The sequence below is a fragment of the Ananas comosus genome, linkage group 22, assembly GCF_001540865.1.
Source record: "Ananas comosus cultivar F153 linkage group 22, ASM154086v1, whole genome shotgun sequence".
NCBI lineage: Eukaryota > Viridiplantae > Streptophyta > Magnoliopsida > Poales > Bromeliaceae > Ananas > Ananas comosus.
In genome coordinates, this window is record NC_033642.1 from 5,713,102 (window position 1) to 5,739,288 (window position 26,187).

At 43.8% G+C, this 26,187-nt stretch overlaps 1 protein-coding gene across 2 annotated transcripts in view; it reads left to right on the forward strand.

The window, feature by feature from the left end:
• The window catches only part of LOC109727476, a 56,634-nt gene continuing 31,597 nt past the window's right edge, over nt 1,151-26,187 (forward strand). Inside the window, exons 1-3 of one of the 2 annotated variants that reach the window (XM_020257616.1) lie at nt 1,151-1,328; nt 1,421-1,510; nt 1,579-1,733. In XM_020257616.1, the coding sequence (XP_020113205.1) occupies nt 1,212-1,328; nt 1,421-1,510; nt 1,579-1,733 (362 nt within the window). In that variant the 5' untranslated portion in view covers nt 1,151-1,211. The remainder of the gene's footprint in view (nt 1,329-1,420; nt 1,511-1,578; nt 1,734-26,187) is intronic. The other variant, XM_020257617.1, reaches the window with a different exon arrangement.

Genomic DNA, 26,187 nt, shown 5'->3' on the forward strand with positions numbered 1-26,187 from the left:
GAAAAGCCCGCGCAGCGCTCGTCTGTCACCTGCACAAACGAGCCAGCCAAACCGTCCCGAGGCACAACTTCGCAAATTGGCAACGACCGAGAATTGAGAGCAAGCACGTAAAGAAATCCTGCAAATTGGCACAAACAGCAAGTATTTTATTGATAACGAAAAGTTAGACTATAAGCGAAAGGCACACGACTTGACTTGGTCGGGCATGGCCGGTGAGGGCAAAATGATCACCAAGACACTACGCATTTAGCGAAGTGGACTTACTTAATACGTCTCACCCAACCTTCCCGTACTACCCCATATTGGCGTCTACCCATTTGGTACCTAGGGGGTACAAAGGTGCTCATCGAGGGGTACGTTTTTCCCGCTCCGCACACCCATGGGAAAATAGGCCACCGACCTATGTCCGACACGCGTCCGGCTCAATCCGTCGCATAAGCGGCTATCGTTAGCGAAATACCTATGTCCCCTTGGATGCGTAGCACAAGTGAACCCGCGGGTAGCCAACCGGATGCCAATTTACATGCAATGCCCATCCAAAATAAGGAAAATCCTATGTCGAAGTCTTGCCCGACACAACATTTACAGACTCTTTACAAACTCAATGTTATTGACAAAGTCAGGACCGTTGACAACTAAAAAGGACCCTGACACTATGGCTGACCTTGGGCTCTTCCCAAGGTCCGCCACAGCCTTGGGCCTCTCAGACCTTGGGAGAGGAGCAACTTTTATCTCTTTTGGACCAAATTAGCCTCCCCTACGGTCAAAATTTGACTATCGGGGAAGGCAATTTGGTCCAAATATTTTTATATTTTAACATATTATAAATTTAATAAAATTTTAAAAGTTTTTATTATTTTCTAATAAATTTTATAGTTTAATTTTATATATATAAATATTTTATATTTTAAAAATTTATTGTATTTTAAAGAAAGCAAATGGGCGGCTCGTAACCCTTCGTGCCAGGGCCGTACCGGGCCTGAGTTGTGGGAAAACTAGCACGGCATGGCCCGGTCTGGATCTGAAATCGGGCCTTGCCTGGCAGTGGTTGGCCCGTTTTGGCCCGAAAAATGTGGGCCGTGGCAGCCCAGCACGGCCAACATTACACCCCTAGGACCTGCCGATTTTCATTTTGACTTGGGGCAAAAGAAATTGGCGCGGGAGGAGCGACAGACCCAGCCGAAGGGGCGGGATAAGAGGAGCAAAAGTGAATGAGCTCGGCGACGGAAGACGCTGGCGGCGACGAAGCCCCGGATCTCAGGTGCCAGCTGGACTGCGTCCAGGGCATGGTCGACGCCCTCTCCTCCGTTCGCTGGAAGCGTCACCAGGTCCCTAAACCCTATCCCCGCCCCCTTCCTCTCCTCTTTCTCTCTTCTACTTCTAAGGTCTCATCTCATCTCTCTTCAACAATTCGCACCAGGATGCAGTCCTGGAGCTCTCCGAGCACGGCATTGTCCTCATTGTCGAGGAGACTGGATGCCTCCAGGCCAAGGTCTACCTGAAGCGCGAGGTAAGAAAGGACCCACACTTGTTCTTCTTGCGAATTTTGTGATTGAAGACTGTAATGATGATCTGCAGCTATTCCTCGTGTATGAGTACGCTGCAGAGGGGCGGCCGAGGCTCGGCCTGAGCTTGGGCCTTTTTGTCGACTCCCTTAACACCTTCTCGGTTCCTGGGCACAACTCCATTATTGAAATTCTGTATCCTGGTCCTGATATGCAGCTTCTTCTTAAGTAAGTTCGAGTTCAGTGATCTTTTTTACTTTTTTAATCTTTTGATATATTTCTCACTGTTGAGAGTAATTTTTCTTGGACAATTTATGCAGTGAATGTTATAGTTGCTGTTGCCCATTTTACGCATGACCGTTTGGAAGAGTTAGTTTTCACATTAACAAATTGCTGCGCATAGATCTAACGAATAAATAAATATGAGGATCTTTGTCGTACTTGAATAGCATACTTGTCGTTAATTGTGGTATAATTAGTATAGCAATCATGAGGTAAATGACGGAAAGGGTCTATCTCCTAGTTTATTGTAAATATTTTGTGGCTGATTCATGGAAATGAGTTCTGTAGCGACCTTAAGGTGGCTTAGTGTGTTTGCATATGCTCTCCTACTTGCATTAATATATGGCGTTTGACTTTGTGACTGGACAAAGGAACTGGTGGGCACTTAATTTTTTTTGATGTTTCTCATTGAAAATTTAGGGTCTCTCTGGATGTATGTGGACATAAATGATACATTTAATGCTAGAATTTAACTAGATCTAAGTTTTATTCGGTGTTTTTAGCATAGCCATAACAGCAAAAAAATGTAGTAGACAGCTTTGTAGTAGACCGCACAAAGCTGGAGAGGTCAGAAAATTAAAAAATTGAAATATGAGGATAAATTGTTAGATTTGTCTTCCAATGAATCAAATACATGTCGACTGCCTTTTACAAAAACAAGATTCTCCAGGAACTTAGGTCATATACACTTCTCTAGTTCCTCTTAGATTACTAGTTTATTCAGGATAAGTTTTGTTTGGTTTGATATTAATGTTAGTCTAAATTACTTCTCTTGTAACATGTTTTGTAACAGGGGATGTACTTCTATAATAGAGGCCAAATCATCCATGATTTATATATTTTTTAGAAAAGTCACTTAAAAAACAATTGTAGAGCCAGGAGAATTTCTTTCCCTTCATGTGGTACTGACCTTGAGTTAGTCTAGGCTAGTAGTAACTAGTAAGTCTTGATTTCTGCCCAGGTGCTTTCATCATAACCTACAAGATCCACAAAACAATCCCACACAACTCATTTGGAAAAAAAAAAAGAAAAAGAAAAGAAAATCTCAATTGCAGATTTGGGCAGCTTCGACCAATTGGCAATTCATACTTATACATGGTATTTAATGAGTAAAGTGAAGGGAAAAAATTGCCCAAATATGATTTTGATATCTTGATTTTGTGATAAAGAGTTGCTTTTAATTTCTGAGATATAATACAATTTTGTTTGAATTTGATATTGTTGGAATTCGTCCACATTAGGACATCTAAAATATTCTTAATTCATATGGGATAAGAAATAAATATTGATAATTATCTGAGATATTCATAGTCTGCATAGGATAAGGAATAAATCTAAGAGATAGATTTTAATCTGTTTAAATCTCTATCTAAATGAGATTCAGTTAGAATAGGTGATACGCCCCGAGCTCGCAGCGGAAGACTACAGGGCGTGAACAGACCTGTCGAATGGACAGAGTTTTTCCTGTCCGAACGAAGTGGCACCAAGAACAAACAGTTTCCAAGCGTCGTGCGAGATCGAACAAACTATTCTCACATCACAAGCATCAAGATGTAGTGCTGAATAACAAACGACATGTAGCAGAGCACTGTCTACAGGCTAAACTGCCACACAACATGTACTACATCAAATAAAAACTCAACCTTAGAACAAAGTATAAGGAAAAAGGGTCTTGACCCTCGCCAATACACGTATGTAGTACAACGGAGCACTCTATCTGGTGGTCTTCTATGTATAGATAGGCTGGTAGAAGGTTCTATCTACTACGCGATCCCCCTCACCTCGATCAACTGTCGGTGTATGTTTCCCTGAAAAAAAAGACCACAATAGGGTGTGAGAACTACTGATAGTAGTTCCCAGTGGGTACAGTCGGCAATAACCACGATCTTCCCACTACATCTACTAGAGGCCAGACTAATATAAGAACAATAAAAGCTGCTGTAAACGAGTAGCTAAATTTGAACAAATAAAGCCTGAACAAATGAACATATAAAGGTAAAGTGCAGTAAATGACTACTTGGCTATGACCTGCATAGGGAAGTATCAGGTAACAGTAACCAGTGATTAAAAAAGGCGCGCGCCTAGGCGCCTAGGCGCTAGGCTCAATGGCCAGCTGTCACGCCCCAATCCCCGCCAATTTGGACGGGTTCGGGTCACGTCAACAGACGCCGAACGGACAGGACCTCCCCTGTCCGCCCAAGGCTCTAACAACATATATAAATAGGCAATCAACAAGAGAATTGCATATATAATAGAAGGCTTGCACGAGGGCAAGCAGTAACGGAAGCGAAAGCTCTAAGCTAAATATACATCACACATGATATTTGATTTCATTTAAACCAAATTCAAGTAAACAAAGCTATTACATTCCATTCAACCATCATATCTTTTACATTTAGTCATCCACCAAATACATGATTGTTTACAACTTTACATCTCTAAATCAACAAAATAAAGTTGATACATGTACACCAAAAGGGAAATGACTACAAAATGTAATGCTACTCCGGTGGCCGCTACCTACGGCGCCAAACCCTTGCCTCGGTCCTCCGCCGCCCNCTATTACATTCCATTCAACCATCATATCTTTTACATTTAGTCATCCACCAAATACATGATTGTTTACAACTTTACATCTCTAATTCAACAAAATAAAGCTGCTACATGTACACCAAAAGGGAAATGACTACAAAATGTAATGCTACTCCGGTGGCCGCTACCTACGGCGCTAAACCCTTGCCTCGGTCCTCCGCCGCCCCACTCGTGCTAGGACCTGTAGGGTTAGTGGTGTGAGAACTACAACGAAGTTCCCAGTGGGCTCGGCATCCGACCTCGCCGACTTACCCACTAGGTCCATCCAGGCATAAGTATTTCAAAGGAGGAAAAGTAACCACTACTAATGCAACTAATACTATGCCTGCAAGAAAGAAGTCAGTGGATATATAATTTCAATGCGATAATGGAAATGCATGCATGCTCCAATCATAATCAAACTTTGGCTCTTACCCAATCTTACCGGTTAACTCTGTTAACCCCAATAACTCACAACCCAAAATCCCTTAATAACGGGGGACTCGAACCTCCCTAGGGACCGTCAACTGGTAGGACTTTACCACGCCCAGTGGTGACCAACTCCGGAGCGCACCGCTCGAGGGGGAGCGACCTCCCTCAAGCCAAGACGAAATGTGAGTATCGATCTAAGCCTCAACTTGAGGACTCATAGCCACTAGTCACAATGCCAATGTCACGATAGGTCTCTACCTATTCATTCTTGCCACTCTCAAGGCTTTACCTTTGACGATGTCAAAATGGGTTAAACTATATTCAACGGTTCATCTCTCAATGCAAATCTTGTTTCTATGTTAATGTCACCCTTGTTTTCTATTATCCAAGTCCATTCTCACATTCACATAACTTGAGGGTCCAATCACACATGTCCATTTTGGTTCTATCATCCTCTATGTTCAACTACGTTAGAAGCATATAAATGAAGTCAAACCAAGTTCCATATGTAACTACCCTACTATGCATGAATGGGTATATATAAAACATATATGTTCAAGAATAGAGAAAACAGACATAGAAGGGAATCCAACGATTCCGGCGTGCACCCCCTACCTCTATTGGTTGTGTGGGTGTAGTATATGACGTCTCCCGGATTTTACGAAAGCCGCCTCCGCGCCCTATAATCAAAACGGTGCCATATTAGGCCTTTCTGTGCATGAACTATACCCTAACATTTTCGTAATGTTAAACGGAGTTGCCCAACGTGTTTAGGGCACCCCCAATTAGGTTTCTACGGGTTCAATTTGTCCCCGAAAAATCCTAGGGCAAAAACCCCAAATCCAAGCCCTAATATTGTCATTTAGGGTTTTCCCATGAATCGATCCCAACCCTAAGCAAACAATAGCTTAGGATCATCTAAGAAGCATCCTAGTAAGGTTTCTAGACCTTTGGAACCAACCCTAGGGCTCCAAACACCACTTTCAAGGATTCACCATGAGAGCACTTTGAGCTCTCATGGGAACCATGGTGTACATGGCTCAAAAGAGCCTTTAAAGCCTCTAGGGAGCACAAAGCTCCCATTTCCTAAACCAAAATCCAAACTCTAGGCCCATTTCTACCAAAAACTCACCTTAGCCCTAGCTCCTCCAAGTCCTTCTTGTAGGAGAGCTTGTAGAACCCTCCAAAGCCTCCAAATCCTCCTCCTCTTCACTTCTTCTTCTTCTTCTCCAAGCCCTAGAGCATGAGTTCTAGAGAGAGAAAGAGAGGAAATGGATGAGAAGGGTGGAAATGGCTGTGGGAGAGAGGGGATGAATCATATATAGTGTTGTAACAATTGCACTTAAGCCCCTCCACTTGTTTTCCTCTTGAACTGCCCAGACTGGGCATTTTTCGCCTTCGGGGACCGGTCTCCCCGACCAGGGACCGGTTCCCGAACGGGGGTTTTCCAGGACTTAGCCAAATTTTCGAGTTTTTCTGCTGTTGCGCAGCGAGGGACCGGTCTGCCCGTCAGGGACCGGTCTCCCGAGGACCGGTCTCACCACCAAGGACCGGTTGCCTCAGGACTTCCTGGCAGGCTACGCGTACGGGGACCGGTCTCTCCTTCAGGGACCGGTCCCCGAGAGCTCAAAATCTGGGACTTAGCCAGATTTCCAAATTTGCTCTCCGGGTCCCTTTTTGCTCCGTTAGAGAACTCCAATGCACTTTGGGTCCGCTTTAACCCATTCAATTTCGCGTTCCGCTCGTGTTGACGGAACTCGACGCGATTTACGAGGGATGTGGCATGTTACACCAGCGCCTAGGCAGCCCCTAGGCGGGCGCCATTTCCTGGGAGCGCGCCTAGGGCAACGCGCAAGGCGCAAGAAAGGCGCGCCTAATATATATTTGATCCTATCGGGTTTGGATCTAAAAATATATGCTTTAATGGGTTTGAATCCCATATTTATTGGTCTAATGGGTTTAAAACATGTAAAATAAACCCAAAACCAATCTAATCTAAAGTTCTAAACCCTAAACATCTATCCGCTCCATCTCTCTCTCGCCGAGTCTGCTCCCTCTCCTCTCGCTGAGTTCGCTCCCTCTCCCTCTCTCCGCTCGAACCGATCCTCTCTCCCGCTCGTCCATCACCTCCGGTTGCCTCCGGCTATCCCTCTCTGCTACTTCAACTCAACTCGCCTTTCTCTCTATATTAAGGCGAATCACTGCTTTCACATGATCATGATACTTTTTTAATGATTTTTGACTTGAAACTTGAAACTTTTATGCATATTACTTTTTATGATCTTGTGTTTATAATTATATTCTTTTCACATCAAAAGTTCCTATATGTTTGTGAATTAATAGTTACCTTTATGCTGGTCTTTATTTGTAGATAAAAAAGGTAATTTGTTTTTTACTTTTATCTATGTTATTTTCTTTTTCTAAATTATCATATATGTTGCTTGGCTTGTTTTATTGTCTTAATTTTTTTTCTTTTGAAAAGGTGATTATCTGGGTAATTATAGAATATTTATTGTGATAATATGATTTTATAGAGTATATTTAGTGCTACTTAATAATTATTAGAAAGTATAGTAAGACACTTCTTGGTTATTTACTTATTTCAAAATTCTATAAAAGTGTGCAGTTGACCTCTCTCGGGCGCGCGCCTGCACCTTGGGCCTTGTGCCTAGGCTCCAACAGCCCTTTGTGCCTTGGGCTTTTTTAAACATTGACAGTAACTAAATAACTGCATGTGCTAGAAATAGATCTCTGTACAGGTAATGAGAGAAGGAAAGAAATTGGATAGTGTCTACATTAATGCAACCACTACAATAAATACTGTAATCATACCCAATCGGAACGACCGACTCGTACGTTCGGTCAAGCCTGCGCCCGCCTAGTGTTGGAATTGCACTCTCGCAGGTGCATCGTCGACCCCTAGGCTCTGCCCCTTGGGCACACATATCTCAACTACACTGGCCAGCATCTGGAGCGGCACTCAAAGGGGAGCGACCCTAGGGGTGGACGAGCCGAGCTCGAGCGAGCTTATGTCAGCTCAAATTCGGCTTGAAATTAATTTCGAGCCTAAATCTAGGCTCAAGCTCGGCTTGAAATTAATTCGAGCCGAGCTCGAGCGAGCCTAATTTCGAGTCGAGACGAGCTCGAGCTCTAAACGAGCCGATTGAAATTCTCGACATTATATAATCAATAGTTAATTTTTATAGAACATTACCTACACTTTGATGCAATATGTCCAATAGTTCAAAATACAAAATAATTGCAAGAAATGTGAGCTAGGGTGATTGCCTGACTGGGTGAGAGTCTGTGTGTGAGAGAGAGAGAGAGAGAGAGAGAGAGAGGGGGGGGGAAATTAGGGATTTGAGAATTTGAATGTTACCATATTTTAGGATTATGTGCAATAGTGAAAGTCTGAAAGAGAGAGTGTGTTATGTAAATTTAGAGTTGGGCTCAATTGCACGGTTGTACTTGTTGGGTTTATTTTATGGGCCAACAATAATGGCCCAAATTAAATTAAAGTCTATATATAATTAAAATACGTTATATATATATATATATATATATATTCGAGCTTTTCGAGCTTTTCGAGCCTAATTCGAACGAGCCGAGTAATACTCAAACTCGGCTTGAAATGAATTTCGAGCCTTTTATTTTGTTCAAGCTCGGCTCATTTAATTTCGAGTCGAGCTCGAGCGAGCCGAATATCGAGCCGAACACGAGTCGAACGCGAGCCGGCTCGCTCGTTTGCCAGCCCTAAGCGACCCCTACTGAGTCTCGTAACAAGTAGCATTGTCGAATTCAAAGTTGGCCTTGTAGGCTATGGTTTATCGCATAGTCAACAATATCACAATGCCAATCCTTTATCCTCAGAGTAGTCATGGAGTAAACAATAGGGCAATATCACAGTAGCATGTGGATAAGCTCTCTCTATGTCAAGTAGCTGTACTCTACCGCCGTGCTACCCGCGGCCTCTATCACAAATGTTATGGCAGGTACAAGAAAAATAGATAAGAGATGACTTACCAAGATGTATAAAATGTCAACTGGTCTCCCACAACCCACTAGCATGTCTACATACAAAAATACTAACAATCATTATGTCACGACAATGAAACAATGGATTGGACAAAGGATCACAAGAAACAATCTAAAGATCTCAACTTAATGATAAGATGTCCAAAGGTTCGAGCCACAAATGTCTCATGAACCCTCAGTCTCAAAGGATCTAACTCCTCAGTCTCTATTATGTAAGGCATGACATGTACAATACAACGAGAAGGAAAGACCTCATGTCAATGCATAGAATGCCAAGAGAAGAAGTGTCACGCCCCGAGACCGCTACCAATTTGGTTCGGCCCCGGGCGCGTCGAACAGACGCCGAACGGACAGGACCTCCCCTGTCCGTCCAAGGCTAACCAACAGATCGTGTATAAGAATTTACCCAGGAATTAATTCATAGATACACAGTCAAGAAGCACCACCAGTGCAACAACCAAGAGCAAGATACGAGTATAGAGACATATACAAGTACATAAAGAGAGAAGAGGCTATCTATTACATTCATTCGACATAATACATACAATTACATCTTTTACTTTCTTCCAAAATATAAGTACAATCACTCAAACCTCACCCTATACATCATCTACTCTCCAATGCAGAAGGGGTGATAGTTAATACAAAAGGGAGGTAGCTAATGCGACTAGAACGCCGGACCCTTACCGCGATCCTCACGCTCATCGGGGACACCCGAACTGGAACCTGGAGTAAAATGGGGGTGAGAACTAACTTCCTTAGTTCCCAGTGGGTTCGGCCGCCGCCTCCGCCGATCTCCCCACTAGGTCCAAGCGGGCACAAGTAGATAAACCAATAGATAGATAATAAGAAAAGCTGTAAATAACCGGAATAAAACTACTCTACTATGCCCAATCATGAATATATGATGCATGTACAATGAAATAGGTAAGCAGCTAACCTGTTATCATGTTCAAAGATACAGCTATTCACTCGGTCGTTTACCTTATTTACTTGTTCATCAATCTCGTGGCTTACCCGAAGGCTCGCCTACAGCTCACTAGCCATCTCGCAGGTAGGGAGGGTCAACTCGCACTACGAACCGAGACCGTCTGGCGGGGCCAAATAGGCAAATCCCTTGGGATCCAAGATAGGCAATCCCACGTGACCAACTCCGGAGCGCACTACTTGTGTGGGGCTTCCATCACAAGATTTAAAAACAGACCGTGAGCATGATCCAATCCTCGTCTCGAGAATACCCTATCCTCTAGGGTCACAATCATCGTATAGTCCATAGGTTTCACATATGCTACGACTCATACGTGTCATGTGTTCTTTGCTTACTATCAACTAAATGCCACTCGTCCATTGTTTACTATCGACTAGATGCCACTCGTTCTTTGTTTAACATTAGACCAACCATTGAGCCCATCACTTTCTCTGCACTATAGGATTCACAAGTCTCGACCCAATCCTTATCAATCCACCATGTCAAATATCCAATGCATGCTACGATATCATCAAGGAAAGCATAAGGAAAGGCAATGCATACTCATCCTATAATGCAATAATATAAGATGCAAGAATCGACGTGTACTAAGACATAGAAGGGAGCCCGATTGCTTCGGGATGGACACCACCCACCTCTTGGCGATGTCGCGACAATAGAAAACTCGACGTTGGGGTTCTTATACGCCGCTTCGACTCCTCGGGGCGAAACGAGCCCTCGAGTACCCAATTCGGCGATAACTCCGCACTCGCTCGTCGGATCGGCAAACCGTCTTCGCCGACGTGTTCAGAGACCTAGCAATTAGGTTAGCGACCCAACAATTAGATCAAAACCCTAGATTTGCCAAAATCCCAATTCTAAGCCCTAGGTCTCAACAACGAAGAAATCCGTGGTGCGAGCTTCGATTTCGAGCTCGAACCTTCTATTTATCCCTAATAGGTTCCATTTGAACCAATTCCAAGCAATAAAACCCAACCCTAAGAAATCTACCATGAGTGGGTTTGGAGCTTACCTCTAAGCCAAGCTCCAAGCTTGCCCTAGCTTGAAGGAGAGAGGGAAGAAGACCTTCTTCTTCTTCTTCTTGGACTTCTCCTTTCACTTCTTCTTCCTTTCCTTCCTTTCTTTCTTCTCCTTCTTCTTCTCCTTCTTTTCTTTCCTAGAGAGAGAGAGGGAAAGAGTGTGAAAGAGAGAGAGAGAAAGGGCAACTGAGAGAGAGAGAGAGGGTTCCCCCACCTCTAATAAAGGCCATTTTGCAAATAGCCCCCTCAACCTTTCACCCTCTGAACCAGCCCTCTCTGGGCATTTTCGCAGTGAGGGACCGGTCCTAGCTCGGGGAGACCGGTCCCCGAAGGCTACCATCTCGGGCAGAGGGGTTTTCGCGTTCGGGAACCGGTCCTGGCCTAAGAGACCGGTCCCCGGGAGACCGGTCCTTGTCCGAGAGACCGGTTCCCGAAAGCTGAGTTTTCGGGACTTAGCCAATTTTCGGCTATTTTCGCTGGGCCAACGTTCGGGAACCGGTCCCTCACCGCCAGGGACCGGTCTCATCAGAGACCCCCGCAGCCCAGCCTGATGGAACCGGTCCCTCCCTGCCAGGGACCGGTCCCCGAGAGCATTTCTACTCCAGTGCAAGTTTTGCACTGGTGCTCCCGCGGACCTCTCCTTAATGCACTTTATGCATTAAGATCACCTTCGGACTTCCCGAAGATTACGCACTCGACCACTAGTCGATTCTAATCGAAGTCTAATCCTCGAGTTTCGAGAATTCACTTCCTTACAAGAAGTGTGGCCTCCATTACCCGCTCTTCGAGAATAAGTACTCAATTTCGTACTAATAACATCCCTATCGACAAATCAAACCATGTATCGAAACCTACGTTATGCTTTCGACACCATGCTCAAGTATAACTTGTTGTTCACATAAATGCTTATGAGGAGTTAACAACCTATATGATCAGGTATCAATGTTAACTTGTTAAGTTCATGCTTCAATTCTCATAAAATGAGGATCAATAGGAAGTAAGTCATGTGCATGAATTTAAGTACTACATCTCATCCTCAAATAGGCGTAGAAGAAAATTCGCCATTTTCGGCGACTCGGAACCCACCTCGACTCGCTACGTCGACTCGAGCAAGAGAAATGCTCCTCACGCACCTTTCCTCCGGCTCACAATTGGCTCTAATCACTAATTAGAGCAAAGTTGTCCGAATTACTATCACAATACAAATTTTCTACTCGAGCTCAATTCACTCTAGTTGAACGCCATTTACCTTAAATTGCAACTAACCGGATGTGTGTATAGCACTCTAATTCACACTCCTGGACACCCTGCGAGCGTCAATTTGAAGTTTAGAGGTGCGAATTACGCCAATCACAATGTCTATTTCATTCAATTTCATTCTTCCTTTTCCTTTCTTTCTTTTCTCCCTTCTTCCTCTCTCTCTTCTTTCATTTTCATCTCTTTCCTCAAATTCTAATCTCTCTTTATTTCCTTTTCTTTCTTTCTTTCTCTTTCTCTTTTTCTTTCTCTTTCCATTGCTGCTCTGCAGCTGCTGCTGTTGCTGGCAGCAGCAGCACTTCTGCTCTGCAGCTGCTGCTGTTGCTGGCAGCAGGCTGCTGCCCTGCTGCTGCTGCTGCTGCGCACTCTGCAGTCAGCAGCAGCATGTGCTGCTGCTGTGCATGTGCTGCTGCTGCTGCTGGCAGCAGTATAAGGAGAGGGGGAGAACGGAAAAAAAAAAAAAAAAGAAGAAAAGGAGAAAAAGAAAGGAAAGAAGGGGAAGAGAAAGAAGAAAGAAAGGAAAAAAAAGACCTATTCCGAGCGATTCGTCGGATCAACTTGATTCCAAACCTTCTTTTCACTTTCTTCTACTTCTTTTTCTACTTCTCTTCTTCTTCTCTTTCTTTCCAAAAAAATCTGAGAAAAAGATCTTGGGAAAGAGATAATTTGAGGGTTCTCTTAGTGGATTTCCACTTTCGCAACTTAACCCATTAGTTTCGTCTAGTTGCACTTAAGTCCCTGGTAGTAAAAACTTGGCATAATTCACCCGTTTTCACGTCAATATGCGCCAAATTGATTTCACCTCCACATATGAGACAAGAAAAATTAATTTAATTTCTCCACGAAAGTGTCTCTTGGGTTCGTTCTAGGGCACCATCGGAAACCCTAGGGATTTGGGCGGTGTGCGGCGATCGACTCTAGTAGCCGGATTGCAACGAGCAAGAACAACGTGGAACAAATTGATACAGGTTGTTGACGAATCAACGAGTTCGTAAAACAAGACGAGATCCGATCTTGGTAATCGTAATACATTCCGCAGCGAAAGAGGTATGTAAAAATCTATGTGATTTTTGCGCATTAATTTGGGTATTAATTTTATCCAACAGTGGTATCAGAGCACAGCCAATGCTTGTTTTCGCTTGATGATCCGTTTTTAATATGGATAGATCTTTGATCTTTAATTATTCTTTTTTCAACAATATATTTGCATTGATTCGTATAAAGAAAAAAAAAACCGGCAATTTTTTGAGTCGCAATTGGCAAGACTCTGCTCAATTTTAAAGGTGCATGATAGTCCTGCAGCGGGACTGGCCTGCGTGGCGGCGCACCTGCGCATTGGATTGGGCCACACACGGGATTGGCCTGCTTGCGCATTGGACGCAGGAGCCGTCTCTATTACATTAAAAAGAAAAAAAAGGAGAGGGTTGCTATTGGCAGTGGGATTTGAACCCACAACAACCTCAACATATAAGATTCTAACTTCAGCTAACCACCTTTGCCAGTTTGCTTTTATGCAAATTTGTGCAAACTAATGCTTAATATACTGTCTACGATACATGTTATGATGCTTCTCAAATTATATTATGCTTATTAATTAATTTGAGATGTGGATTTATTCTTGATCAATTTGATATATTATTTTAATCTGCATTGGATGAGATGATTATTAGTTTTTTCCAAAGGCGAAATTTTCAATTTGAAGATGCGGTGAGAAATTTTATTATCAGATTAGATTAAGAATAAAATTTGTGGATATTTGTGCCTAATTTAAAATTATGTGCATTATTGTAGTGATATATGGTTTCAAAAAATATTTCCATCGCGGATTTACTAAAGCAAGATGGGCTTGATGGAATGAATTATGACATGTGGCATAAAAAAATTCAATATCTCCTTAATGAGAAAGGTATTAATATTTTGCTAATAGATATATTTGTTATCATTCTTTATTCATACATCTTTTTTGAATTCTAAATTAGTGCACAATCTTATTTTATGAGAATGATTGTCACCAGGCCCTTGATCAGCCCTCTCACATGGGTGATCGCCCTGTTGTTAGGAGAGTGAGCAGGATGAGACAAATAAGATCACATAAATGCAGTTAGTAATGCAGGTGATCCATTTCGTGCTAAATGAGCATGCAAGTGTTTCAATCGTGTATGTCGCCTTAGATGAGCTAAGATGAGACTATATGAAGTCGACAGTAGAGATGGTCCACGACTCTACTTGGCCTGTATGAAGCCGAATGTAAAGAAGGCACTATGTGGGTGACTGTCTTGAGGTTTGTTGTGTTGAGTTGCAACAGAATCGACATTCGTATGGTGTTTTGAGCGTGACATATCCTTAGAGGTAACTTCACCATAGCATACGTTCATACCGTATGTGCAAGATCTATCACTATTTTAGAGAGTGGCGAAATTGATCCCTGTTACGTCGCTGTGTGAGCTTTGTGTACCATTTGGGACTTAGAACCATATTATGAAGTGGATACTTAGTGATGCTACTTTAATATGATATCCAAGGGGTATGATTGATTCGGTCTAGCGGAACATGTCTAGGAAAGTGGTCAAGTTGAAATGGATTGGCATGAGGAATCTGAGGAAAAATCATCTGATAATACAGTTATGATTTGTGACTTACAGCCTGGGCGATTATGTTGATATTTGTTGTCAATATAACATGAGTGCAAATGCATTGATGTGAGAGATGTTATGATTTGGTGTTGTTCAGTGATTTGGGGTATAGACGAGATTTGGAGTTGTATTGTTATGTTAGTTGGATGGTGGCTTAATATAACACTCATCACTTTTAATTCTTCTCGTTATTGATCGCACCAACCGTTTTTCGTATGAAGAGCAGAACAAGATGAGAATATATTTGGGATGAGAATATATAAATAAGTACTAAGTGTGTACGAGTGGGAGATGTTGGAATTCGTCCACATTAGGACTTATCTAAATTATTCCTAATCCATATGGGATAAGAAATAAATATTGATAATTATCTAAGATATTCCTAGTATGCATAGGATGAGAAATAAATTTAAGAGATAGATCCTAATCTATTTAAATCTCTATGTGAGATTCAGTTAGAATAGGATTAGGATTAACGTCTCCTTTATGGCCTATAAATACATGAGGTATTGGCCACACATGAGACACAAGAAAAATTAATTTAATCTCTCCACAAAAGGCTTTGTCGGGTTCGTTATAGGGCACCATCAGAAAGCATAGGGATTTGGGTGGTGTGTGGCGATCGACTCTAGTAGCCGGATTGCAACAAGCAAGAACAACGTGCAACAAATTGAGACAAGTTGTTGGCGAATCAACGAGTTCGTAAAACAAGACGAGATCCGATCCTGGTAATCATAATACATTCCGCAGCGAAGAGGTATGTAAAAATCTATGTGATTTTTGCGCATTAATTTGGGTATTAATTTTATCCAACAGATATCATTCTATTTAAGTGTGGTATGATTTTATCTAGGTTAAATATGATTCCTTTTATATTAATATGGTTGCATACAGATGTGTTGTGATTGTAATATAGATTTGATTTAAACTATAATCAAATCAAATGTGGCAAAATTTATTTGATTTTTTTCTTCTTTGGACAACTAGGCAGAATTCTTGTATGTTTTAAAGAGTTTCTTTCATTGAACTATAGAGAAGATTGGCCGCTGGTTTATATTTTCTCAATGTGATCTAATGAAGAGAATGATTGTTCTTTTGGCCTATGGGTCGTTGCCATTTCTTTGTCTTCTTTCTTTTTAGCTCATCTTGATCTCCTAATACCTTTCCTCTTTTCCTCGTACTAATTTCCTCTCCTATTCTCCATTATCATTTATTTTTGTGCTCTATAGTGTCATAACCATGTCGTTATATTTTATTTTCTTGCTATGCCTTGAATCTGCACCATTTGATATCAGAGCCAACAAAGAAGCCTGTAAAAAGTATGCTCTCTTTGCCATATCTCTTATGGAGAAGCTTCTCTATTTACCTATATTTATTTTCTTCCCCATTTGTTGTTCTCATCTATTTTATTGTCTTTTACTTTGAAAATTAATCATTTATCAATGAAATGCTAAGAGTAGTGTTTAAACCAATAAATTTTATGTTAAGGTATTATTAAAGAATTATAGATTAACCATTTCTATGAAGCCTAAGATTCACCATCTAGTTATGAAATTGAATCAACATGCTGCAAATAGTCCTTCATTAGAAGACAATCTCTCAAAATGCCAATGCGGGCAGGTTAGCACTTACACCTATCTCAAGCTGACAGTATGAGTCAAAATTTTTTTACAAGTCAATGAGTTTGATGTTGTTTTCCAATTTATTTTTGCCACTCAAATATTTGAAATCTTCAGTTTCGATTTTAATGAAATTGACAAATAATTTGAATAAAAAATTTGAAGTAATTTTAGTAGAATTTGATGAATTTGTCACAAATATAAATAGATTATTTAGACTTAATTATGCTTGTGTTATCTATCTGTTCAAAGTAAAGAGCTTATTGAAATCAAGGGTTAGTTTGGGAAATTTTGGCTTTTCGCAATCTTTAGTACCTTTTTCAAATACGTATGCAAAATATCATCATTACCGCGGATGGTTCAACATGATTTATGTTAGAATAAAATGCTTTATTCTTACTAAACTTGGTGAAAGGTGCACATTTGTATCTAATGTACGATCAACCAAACCATTAAAATGCTGTAGAAAACAATAGGGGGAGCGAAAATGTCCCATGAAGAAGTGCACTAGGCATGTCAATTATGGCCCACCTGCTAGGCACCTCAGAGCTGCTCTATAATGATATCTCTACACGCATACAATCCCAAAGACCAACATTGCCCAAGCCGACATGAAGGAAAACTTGTTCTGTACAATTTATCTAGACTTTTCTTTTCGATTATGTTACTCAGAGTAGGATATTTCAAAATTTCTTTTCCAAGATAGTATATCGTGGCTCTGTTTGGATGCATGAATATCTTGTTTGGTATATCTTCTTAATTTAGGCCCTATTTGAATGTTAGAATAAGTTATGTGAGGATAGACTATTCTCTATAAGGATTTTCTAGTATGATTGTAAATAAGAAGTTTGATTTTTGCTCCTTCAAGGCTGCGTTTGGTTCGGATATAAGTAAGAATTGCTTATTCCAGGGATAGATATAAGTTCACGTATAAGCATGAACTAGATCAATTTTGCATTTGGATGAAAATTAGGTTGTTCCTAAGAATAAGGTAATAGTTGGAACAAGAGGAAAAAGAGTTATAATTTTAAATTAAAATTATTTTATCTAATTAATTAACATCAAAATATTACTTAAAAATAATTTAATAAATTNATAGGTACAAGTTCAGGTATAAGCAGGATAGACCAATTTTGTGTTTGGATAACAATTGGGTTGTTTCTGGGAATAAGGTAAATAGTGTTTGAATGGTTAGATTAGAATAAGAAGAATAAGAGTTATAATTTTAAATTAAAATTATTTTATCTAATTAATTAACATCAAAATATTACTTAAAAATAATTTAATAAATTAATAAATTTATTAGCTATGAATATTGTATAAGATAATGAAAATATATTAATTAATTAATTAATAATTTAACTTTTTAATTAGTTAGTAAATTATTTTAGTTAGATAACTGGTAAAAAAATTAATTAGATTAATAAAAATATAGATAAATAGATAAATATAGATTGAAAAAAAGGAGTCCAAAAATATAGAAGTATGTGAGCGCAGTTAAAAATTTAAAAGCGTCGCGTGAGACGAGGGGATTAAAATATTAAAGGTTCTATACTCCTTAGGAAGCATAAAGATTTCTAATTAATTACGCCTATTCGCATTTAGACAACCTACGATTAAGCTAGTCAATTATGATAATTAGCAAAATGGAATACAACTGAAAAAAAATGATAATTATCATCTCTCTCCTTATCTCCTTTAGGGCAAGCAATCGTGGACATATGATTAGTGCCTCGTCAAAGTATTTCTCCAAAGAGTGTGTCATGCATCATGCATAAGCTTTCTTTGGTATTTCATCGAGTATTTGACACGCACACAAGTACTACATTATGTGCAAACTGTATTTGACATTTCATCGAATACTTGGCACGCATACACGGACAATGCGACATGCTCAAGTTTCCTTTGTTATGTGCACACCATCTTGGGTATTTCATCGAACGCTTAGCACGCGCGCATAAGCAATGCGCTATGCACATTCCTTTTGGCATTTTGTCTAACACTTGGCACGTGCACTAAGCTCTCCATCATGCACAACTGTTGTCACGCCCCGTGACCGCTACCAATTTGGTCCGGCCCGGGCGCGTCGAACAGACGCCGAACGGACAGGACCTCCCCTGTCCGCCCAAGGCAACCAACAGATCATGTATAAGAATTTACCCAGGAATTCAATTCATAAATACACGATCAAGAAGCACCACTAGTGCAACAACCGAGAGCAAGATACAAGTATAGNCTGCCAGGGACCGGTCCCCGAGAGCATTTCTGCTCCAGTGCAAGTTTTGCACTGGTGCTCTCGCAGACCTCTCCTTAATGCACTTTACGCATTATAAACACCTTCGGACTTTCCGAAGCCTACTCACTCGACGAATAGTCGATTCTGGTCGAAGTCTAATCCTCGAGTTTCGAGAATTCACTTCCTTACAACTGTTTATGACAAAAGCCAATTAAAAATAGCGGCAAGCAATAATTTGATTGGAGCTTTCCATCGACAGCTAAGCGTCAAACAGATAGTCGCCGTCGTTATCGTCTTCTACCGCTAACGGCTAAGTGTCAAGCAGATGATAGTCGTCATCGTTGTCGCCTTCTTCCACCACCGACGGCTAACGTCATCGTTGTCGTCGTCTACTGCTAACGGCTAAGCGTCAAGCATATGATCGTTGTCATCGTTGTCGCCTTCTTCCACCGTCGACAGCTAAGCGTCAAGCGGATCGTCGTCATCGTTGTCGTCGTCTACCGCTAACGGCTAAGCGTCAAGCGGATGATCGTCGTCATTGTTGCCGCTTTCCTCCACCGCTGATGGCTAAGCATCAAGCGGATCGTTGTCGTTGTCACCTTTACCGCCGACGGCTAAGCGTCAAGCAGATCGTCGCCGTCGTTGTCGTCGCCACCTTTACCGCCGACGGCGAAGCGTCAATTGGATCGTCGTCGTCGTCATTGTCACCTTTACCACCGATAGCGAAGCGTCAAGCGGATCATCGCCTTTGTTGTCGTCACTGTCTTTCTACACTGTCGACGGCGAAGCATCAAGCGGATAGTTGCCGTCACTGTTGTCGCCACCTTTTTCCACCGCCGACTACGCCGTCGTCGTCGTTGTAACCTTTACCGCCGACGAAGAAGCGTCAAGCGGATGGTCGCTGTCGTTGTCGTCGTCTACCGCTAACGGCTAAGCGTCAAGCAGATGATCGTCGTCATCGTTGTCCCCTTCCTCCACAGCCGACGGCTAAGCATCAAGCGGATCATTACTGTCGTTGTTGTCGCCACCTTTCTCCACCGCAGACGGCGTTGTCGTCGTCGTTGTAACCTTTACAGCCGACGGCTAAGCGTCAAGTGGATCGTTGTCATTGTTGTTGTCAACGCAACAGCAGCCGGCGGATAGCCACCTCTTTGGTCGATGATGACGCCACAATAGCAAAAGGGAACGTGCACCACTCCGCGATCAATGACGACGGGGCAACGACAGTCAGCAACGGTGTAAGAGTGCCAACGAGCGGTCGTCTTTTATTGGTTGACGACGACCCGTCGTAGTAGAGGTTGATGACAGCATGTGTAGCCCAGTGTGCATATAAAGCTCGATGTATGGAGTGCCTTGACTAGGAGAGAGAAAATAAAAGTGAGAGAATCTAAACCCATCTTTTTATTTGGCGCTCATCAAGTTCAACAAGTTCCATTCGCCCATCTTCGAGGGCGAGAAGGTGGAGCCGGCGATGGTCGAGTCATGGATCGACTCGATCGAGACACTCTTTGAAGACTTGTCCACCTTGGAAAGGGACAAGGTGTACCTCGCCACCCACTGTTTGGAGAAGATAGCGAAGGTGTGGTGGAAGCAAGTGAAGAGGGATAGGCCTTCGGATCTCCCACCAATATTATGGGAGGAATTCAAGAGGGCTATGTTCGCTAGTTATTTCCCCGACACTCAGAAGCGGAAGCTGCAAGAAAAGTTCCGCAAGTTAAGATAAGGGGACCGCACTGTGGCGGACTATGAACAGGAATTTTCCCACATCATTGACTGTGTCCCCGATGTGGTGAAGGATGATAGGGACCGTGCCGACTGGTTCTTGAGAGGACTTAGGCCGGGGATCTACAAGGCCGTTCAGATATTTAAGCTCACGACCTTTGCGGAGGTCTTTGATCGGGAGCTGTGGGCAGAGCACGAAGATGCCCATGTGCGCGAGGAGCGTGAGCTTTTAGCCGAGTCCAAAGACAAGGGCAAGAAGCGCCAAGGCGGCGGCGGTTCGGGGGGACAGTCGAGTTCCAAGAAGCCCCCGAAGTATCCGCGGACGCATTACAAGGGCCGTGGAGCACGGTGGTGCATCATTTGCGGCGGAGACCACCAACCGGCGCGTTGTGAGCAATGCCGAGCCTGTTGAGCCAGAGGAGCATCAACTTGTGGCAGGTATGGTTTTAATTAACGGAGTTCGCTCCAGGGCTACGTTTGATACAGGTGCCACGCACTCATTCATTAGTAGGTCATTTGCATGCATGCACGACATAAACATTCAAGCGAGTGAGAGTAGGTGGCGCGTTGAGGGCCCTGGGCCGGCACTTCATATCTATACAAAGTGCCCCTCTTGTCCAGTGCAAATAGGCGACTGGATAATGCCCATCCGGACGTTGGTGCTCAAGAAGTTGAAAGAGTTCGACGTTATTTTGGGCATGGACTGGCTATCGAAGTATTATGTGACGGTTAATTGCAAGAGCAGAGTGATCACATTTCGTGAGCTAGGACAGAAGGAGTTCACTTACCGGGCTTGTAAGAGCTCGTGCTTCGCCGCGACGGTATCAGCGACGAGAGCAAGAAAGTTAGTAAACAGTGGTTGCGCAGCATATATGGCGACTGTTGTAGAAGTGGATCGAGTAGCTCCGACCCTGGAAGAGTTGTCGGTAGTACGGGAATTCCTGGATGTGTTTCCTTCGGAGTTGCCGGGGATACCGCCGGATCGGGAGATCGAGTTCGTTATAGACTTGATTTCCGGTACCGCGCCAATCTCAAAGGCTCCGTACAAAATGGCACCGGCAGAATTAAAAGAGTTGAGGGATCAACTACAGGATCTTCTCGACAAGCAGTTTATCCGGCCGAGTGTATCACCGCGGGGAGCCTCGATTGTTTGTGCGGAAGAAAGATAGATCGTTCCGACTCTGTGTGGATTATCGAGAATTGAACAGAGTCACGATCAAAAACAAATACCCACTTCCCCGAATCGACGACTTATTCGACCAGTTGCAGGGATCGTGTGTGTACTCGAAGATAGACTTGCAATCTGGCTATCACCAATTGAAGATCAAGCCGGAGGATGTCAAGAAGACCGCGTTCCGCACGCGGTATGGACACTACGAATTCACGGTCATGCCTTTCGGGCTTACGAATGCCCCGGCGGCATTTATAGATTTGATGAACCGTGTCTTTAGAGAGTTCCTGGACCGATTTGTCGTGGTCTTCATAGACGACATATTGGTCTATTCTCGCAACGACGAGGAACATGCCAAGCATTTAAGATTAGTGCTTCAAGTCCTTCGGGAGGAGAAGCTGTATGCTAAGTTGAAGAAGTGTGACTTTTGGCTCCGAGAGGTCGCCTTCTTAGGGCATGTGATTTCCGCGGGTGGAGTCTCCGTGGACCTGAGGAAAGTTGAGGCAATCAAGGATTGGCCGCGCCCAACGAACGTCACGAAAGTCAGAAGCTTCGTGGGTTTGGCGGGCTACTATAGACGGTTCGTGGAAGGCTTTTCAAAGATAGTAATTCCACTTACCCGTCTGACTTAGAGAGGCACCAAATTCGTCTGGAGCGACGAGTGCGACCGAAGTTTCAAGGTTGAAGGAGAGATTGACTTCGACTCCGGTGCTCGCCTTACCGGTGCAAGGTGAAGACTTTGTGGTCTATAGCGATGCATCTTATATGGGTTTGGGGTGTATACTGATGCAAAACGGGAAGGTAATCGCTTATGCGTCCCGTCAGCTGAAGAGCTATGAGAAGAACTATCCCATCCATGATCTGGAGGTAGCGGCAGTGATCTTCGCCTTAAAGTTGTGGTGGCACTATCTATATGGTGCGCACTGCAAGATTTACACCGACCATAAGAGTTTGAAGTATCTGTTCACACAAAAAGAGCTTAACATGCGACAACGGCGGTGGCTAGAGCTATTAAAGGATTATGACGTGAACATCCTTTACCACCCCGGGAAAGCTAATGTAGTCGCTGATGCATTGAGCAGAAAGTCGGCGAAGAACCTCGCAGTATTGGTCACCAATCAGAAACCCCTATAGAAGGAAATGGGACAAATGGACCTCGAGGTTGTAGCTCCGGAGATTCCGACTCAGTTGATGGCGCTCGTTGTCCAACCGACTTTGTTGGAGAGGATAAAAAATCTGCAACCCGTTGACCCGAGTCTCCAAAAGGTGCGGAGCAACATCGTGGAAGGTCGTGGCGGCGACTTTGCAGTGGACGCCAGTGGTGCACTTCGATTTAAGAATCGGTGGTGTGTACCTAACGACGAGGAGATCCGGAAACTGATTTTGCAAGAAGCACATTGGTCTCCGTATGTGTAACGATACGAATTCTCGAAATCCGAAAGTTGCACCTCGTCCAGAATCGACTAATGGTCGAGTTGGTGAGCTTTGGAAAATCTAAGGATGCACGAAACCCAATAAGTGCATTAGAAATGGACATCTAGGCAAAGAGGACAAGAACCTAGCAATTGTAACTAGATTAAGTGACATGGACATAGAACCTAGAGTGTTGAAACCTAGGTTGATGGGCATAGTGGTATAGCCTCTAGGATGAGCTAGGTTGACAGTATAGGGTTGGCTATGGACCCTCGACCTGTGGAAAGTGGATTCCGGAATCCCAGGACTTATGATGACCCTGGTATCAAGGCTAGGGCGTGTGCGACGACTTCGCCGCCGAGGTTGATACCGAGGGACGATTGGGGGCGATCACATGGAGATCACCGCCCGGGGCTTGGACTATTGTCGTGGCGCTTGTGCGACGATTTCGCTGCCGGATGGTTAAGCCGATTGAGGATGAGACCGCCAGAGTAGATTGAATCCATGCTGGGTAAGTACGATGCGGGTGCCTCCAGGTGGCTGAGTCTGACGTGTACCGTTGTTGGGTGAGGTGCGATCCGTTCGCCGCCAGACGGTGTGTCATGTCTCAAGCTCACGCTGGGTAAGAGCAACGTGTTCGCCGCCAGATGGTCAAGTCATGCGACTTGAGCCGTGCTTAGCGTGTGCGACGACTTCGCCGCTAGGAGGCTGAAACAGAGAGAGGGCGGTAGGCTGATGAGCAGTCAGTGCGCGGACTATACGCAGATGATTGACTCGAAGCCGAGTTGGGTGGTTAGCTTCGATAGGGTAGAGGAACCCTTATGAGCTAGAGATAGAGGCTTGAGCTAAGGTAATGGAGACTTTAGAAGCCAGTGGACTCAGTTGAGATCCTAAGGTAATAGAAACCTTAGAGTTAAGATATGAGCTAAGAGTAGCCAGGTAAAGTGTAGAATCAATTGATCTACTAGTTACTGCATAGAGTTGCATGATTTTCATATCGCATATCGTGAGGCGTGGCATGTATTTCAATTGAATATATATATCTGTTGTATATTGTTGAACTAACATGTTGCAGTGCCTCATCGGACCTATCGGTCGAGCTTTTCCCTTGGGTGGCCGTACCCACTGGGAATCATGGAGTTGGTTCTCACCCCACGTGGTTTTGGGGTGTTTCAGGTTCGCACGTGCGGCGCGGCAGCGCGAGGCGAGGGCGTAGCTCCGTAGATAGCGCCTACCACAGAGACCGAGGTAGCAGTACCCTGAGGCAGTCTAGCTTAGGGGACTAGAAAGGAAAGGATAAAAAATGTATCAAACTTGCAAAGCTATGTAACAAGCAAATGATGTAATAATTAGATTGTATTCGGGAGTTAAGCAAATATAAAAGAAAAATATTGAATGTCATGAATGCTTGTAATAGCAGTTAGTTTTATGTTATTGATACTTCCTTATGCAATCTTGATTGATATCAGTTCCTGGTTGGAACATTTGTATATTGTTTTGGTTGCGACGCCTTGGACGTACAGGGGAAACTCTGTCCGTTCGGCGGTCTGTTAGCGGCGCCGCGACCCGGTCCAAATAGGCGGTTGGTCACGGGCGTGACAGTATGGTAGTCACCCGGGCGGTACCAAGATGTATCATGGCTTAAGAATGCACTATTGGTGGTCGGGAATGAAGGGTGATGTTGGATGCTTCGTGGCAAAATGTTTAGTAAACCAACAAGTGAAAGCGGAGCGTCGATTTCCAGCGGGTAAGCTTCAAAACCTACCGATCCCCGTTTAGAAATAGGAAGATATATCGATGGATTTCATGGTCGGCTTGCCTCGTTCGTCGGGCGGCCACGATACAATTTGGGTGATTGTGGATCGATTAACGAAGTTGGCTCACTTTTTGCTGATCCACACCACATGGGCGGGCGACAAGCTGGCGCAGGTGTATCTTGACGAGGTAGTGAGACTGCATGGGGTGCCGAAGTCGATCGTGTCGGATCGCGACGCCTGATTCACTTCGCACTTCTGGAAAAGCCTACAGGAAGCCCTTGGCACACGGCTTGATTTCAGTACCACATTCCATCCTCAGACAGATGGGCAAACAGAGAGGACCATTCAAACTCTGGAGGATATGTTGCGAGCGTGTGTCATAGACTATAAAGGGAGTTGGTGTAGTCATCTATCGATGGCCAAGTTCGCCTACAACAACAGTTATCATGCTAGTATGGGGATGGCACCGTTCGAGGCTCTCTATGGGCGGAACTGTAGATCTCCTATACACTGGAGCGATGTGGGCGAGCGGGCTGAATTTGGCCCCGATGTGTTGCGGGAAGCGGAAGAGAAAGTCCGCCTTGCTCGCAAGAGATTGCTCACGGCGCAATCGAGGCAGAAAAGCTATGCAGACAAGCGCCGTCGAGACTTGGAGTTCGCAGTAGGCGACCACGTGTTCTTGAATGTCTCACCCATGAGGGGTGTAAAGCGATTCGGAGTTCGGGGAAAGCTAAGTCCCCGATACATCGGACCTTACGAGATATTGGAACGAATTAGGACCGTGGCTTATCGACTTGCATTGCCGCCGAAGCTCGCAGATGTGCATAACGTGTTCCACGTCTCCCATCTTCGCAAATACATTTATGATCCCGAGCATGCTCTATTGTACGAGCCACCGGAGCTCCAAGAAGACTTGAGCTATGAAGAATTCCCAGTGATGGTTATTGCTCGAGAAGTGCGAAAGCTGAGAAATCGCGAGATTCCCTACGTGAAGATCCGGTGGAGCAATCACAACGATCGTGAAGCCACCTGGGAACTCGAGGAGCTGATTAGGGAACATCATCCTCACTTGTTTGAGGAATAAGGTATGGAAACTGAGTTTAAATTTAAGTTGAATCAGTTTCGAGAACGAAACTCCTTTTTAGGAGGGGAGGATGTAAGGAAGTGAATTCTCGAAATCCGAGAGTTGGACTTCGTTCAGGATATGGGTTGGCTTCGGAAAAGCCGGAGTGGCACGAAACCCAAAAAGTGCATTAGAGTTGGATTCGCGAGAGCAAATGGTGGAAAATCTGCACTCGGCAGATTCTGCTCTCGGGGACCGGTCCCTGGTGTGAGGGACCGGTTCCCGAAAGTATGATGCGCGGCAAATGGGTCTGCGCGCATATGTTGCTCTCCAGGTCCGGTCCCTAGCAGGGAAGGACCGGTCCCCGTAGCTAGTGGTTGCGGCGGACGCGTGATGCAACCTGTCCCTAGGCCAGAGGGACCGGTCCCCGTACGCGAAACCAGCGAGACAGAGGAAAAATTGGCTAAGTCCTGCGAGAGCAGCT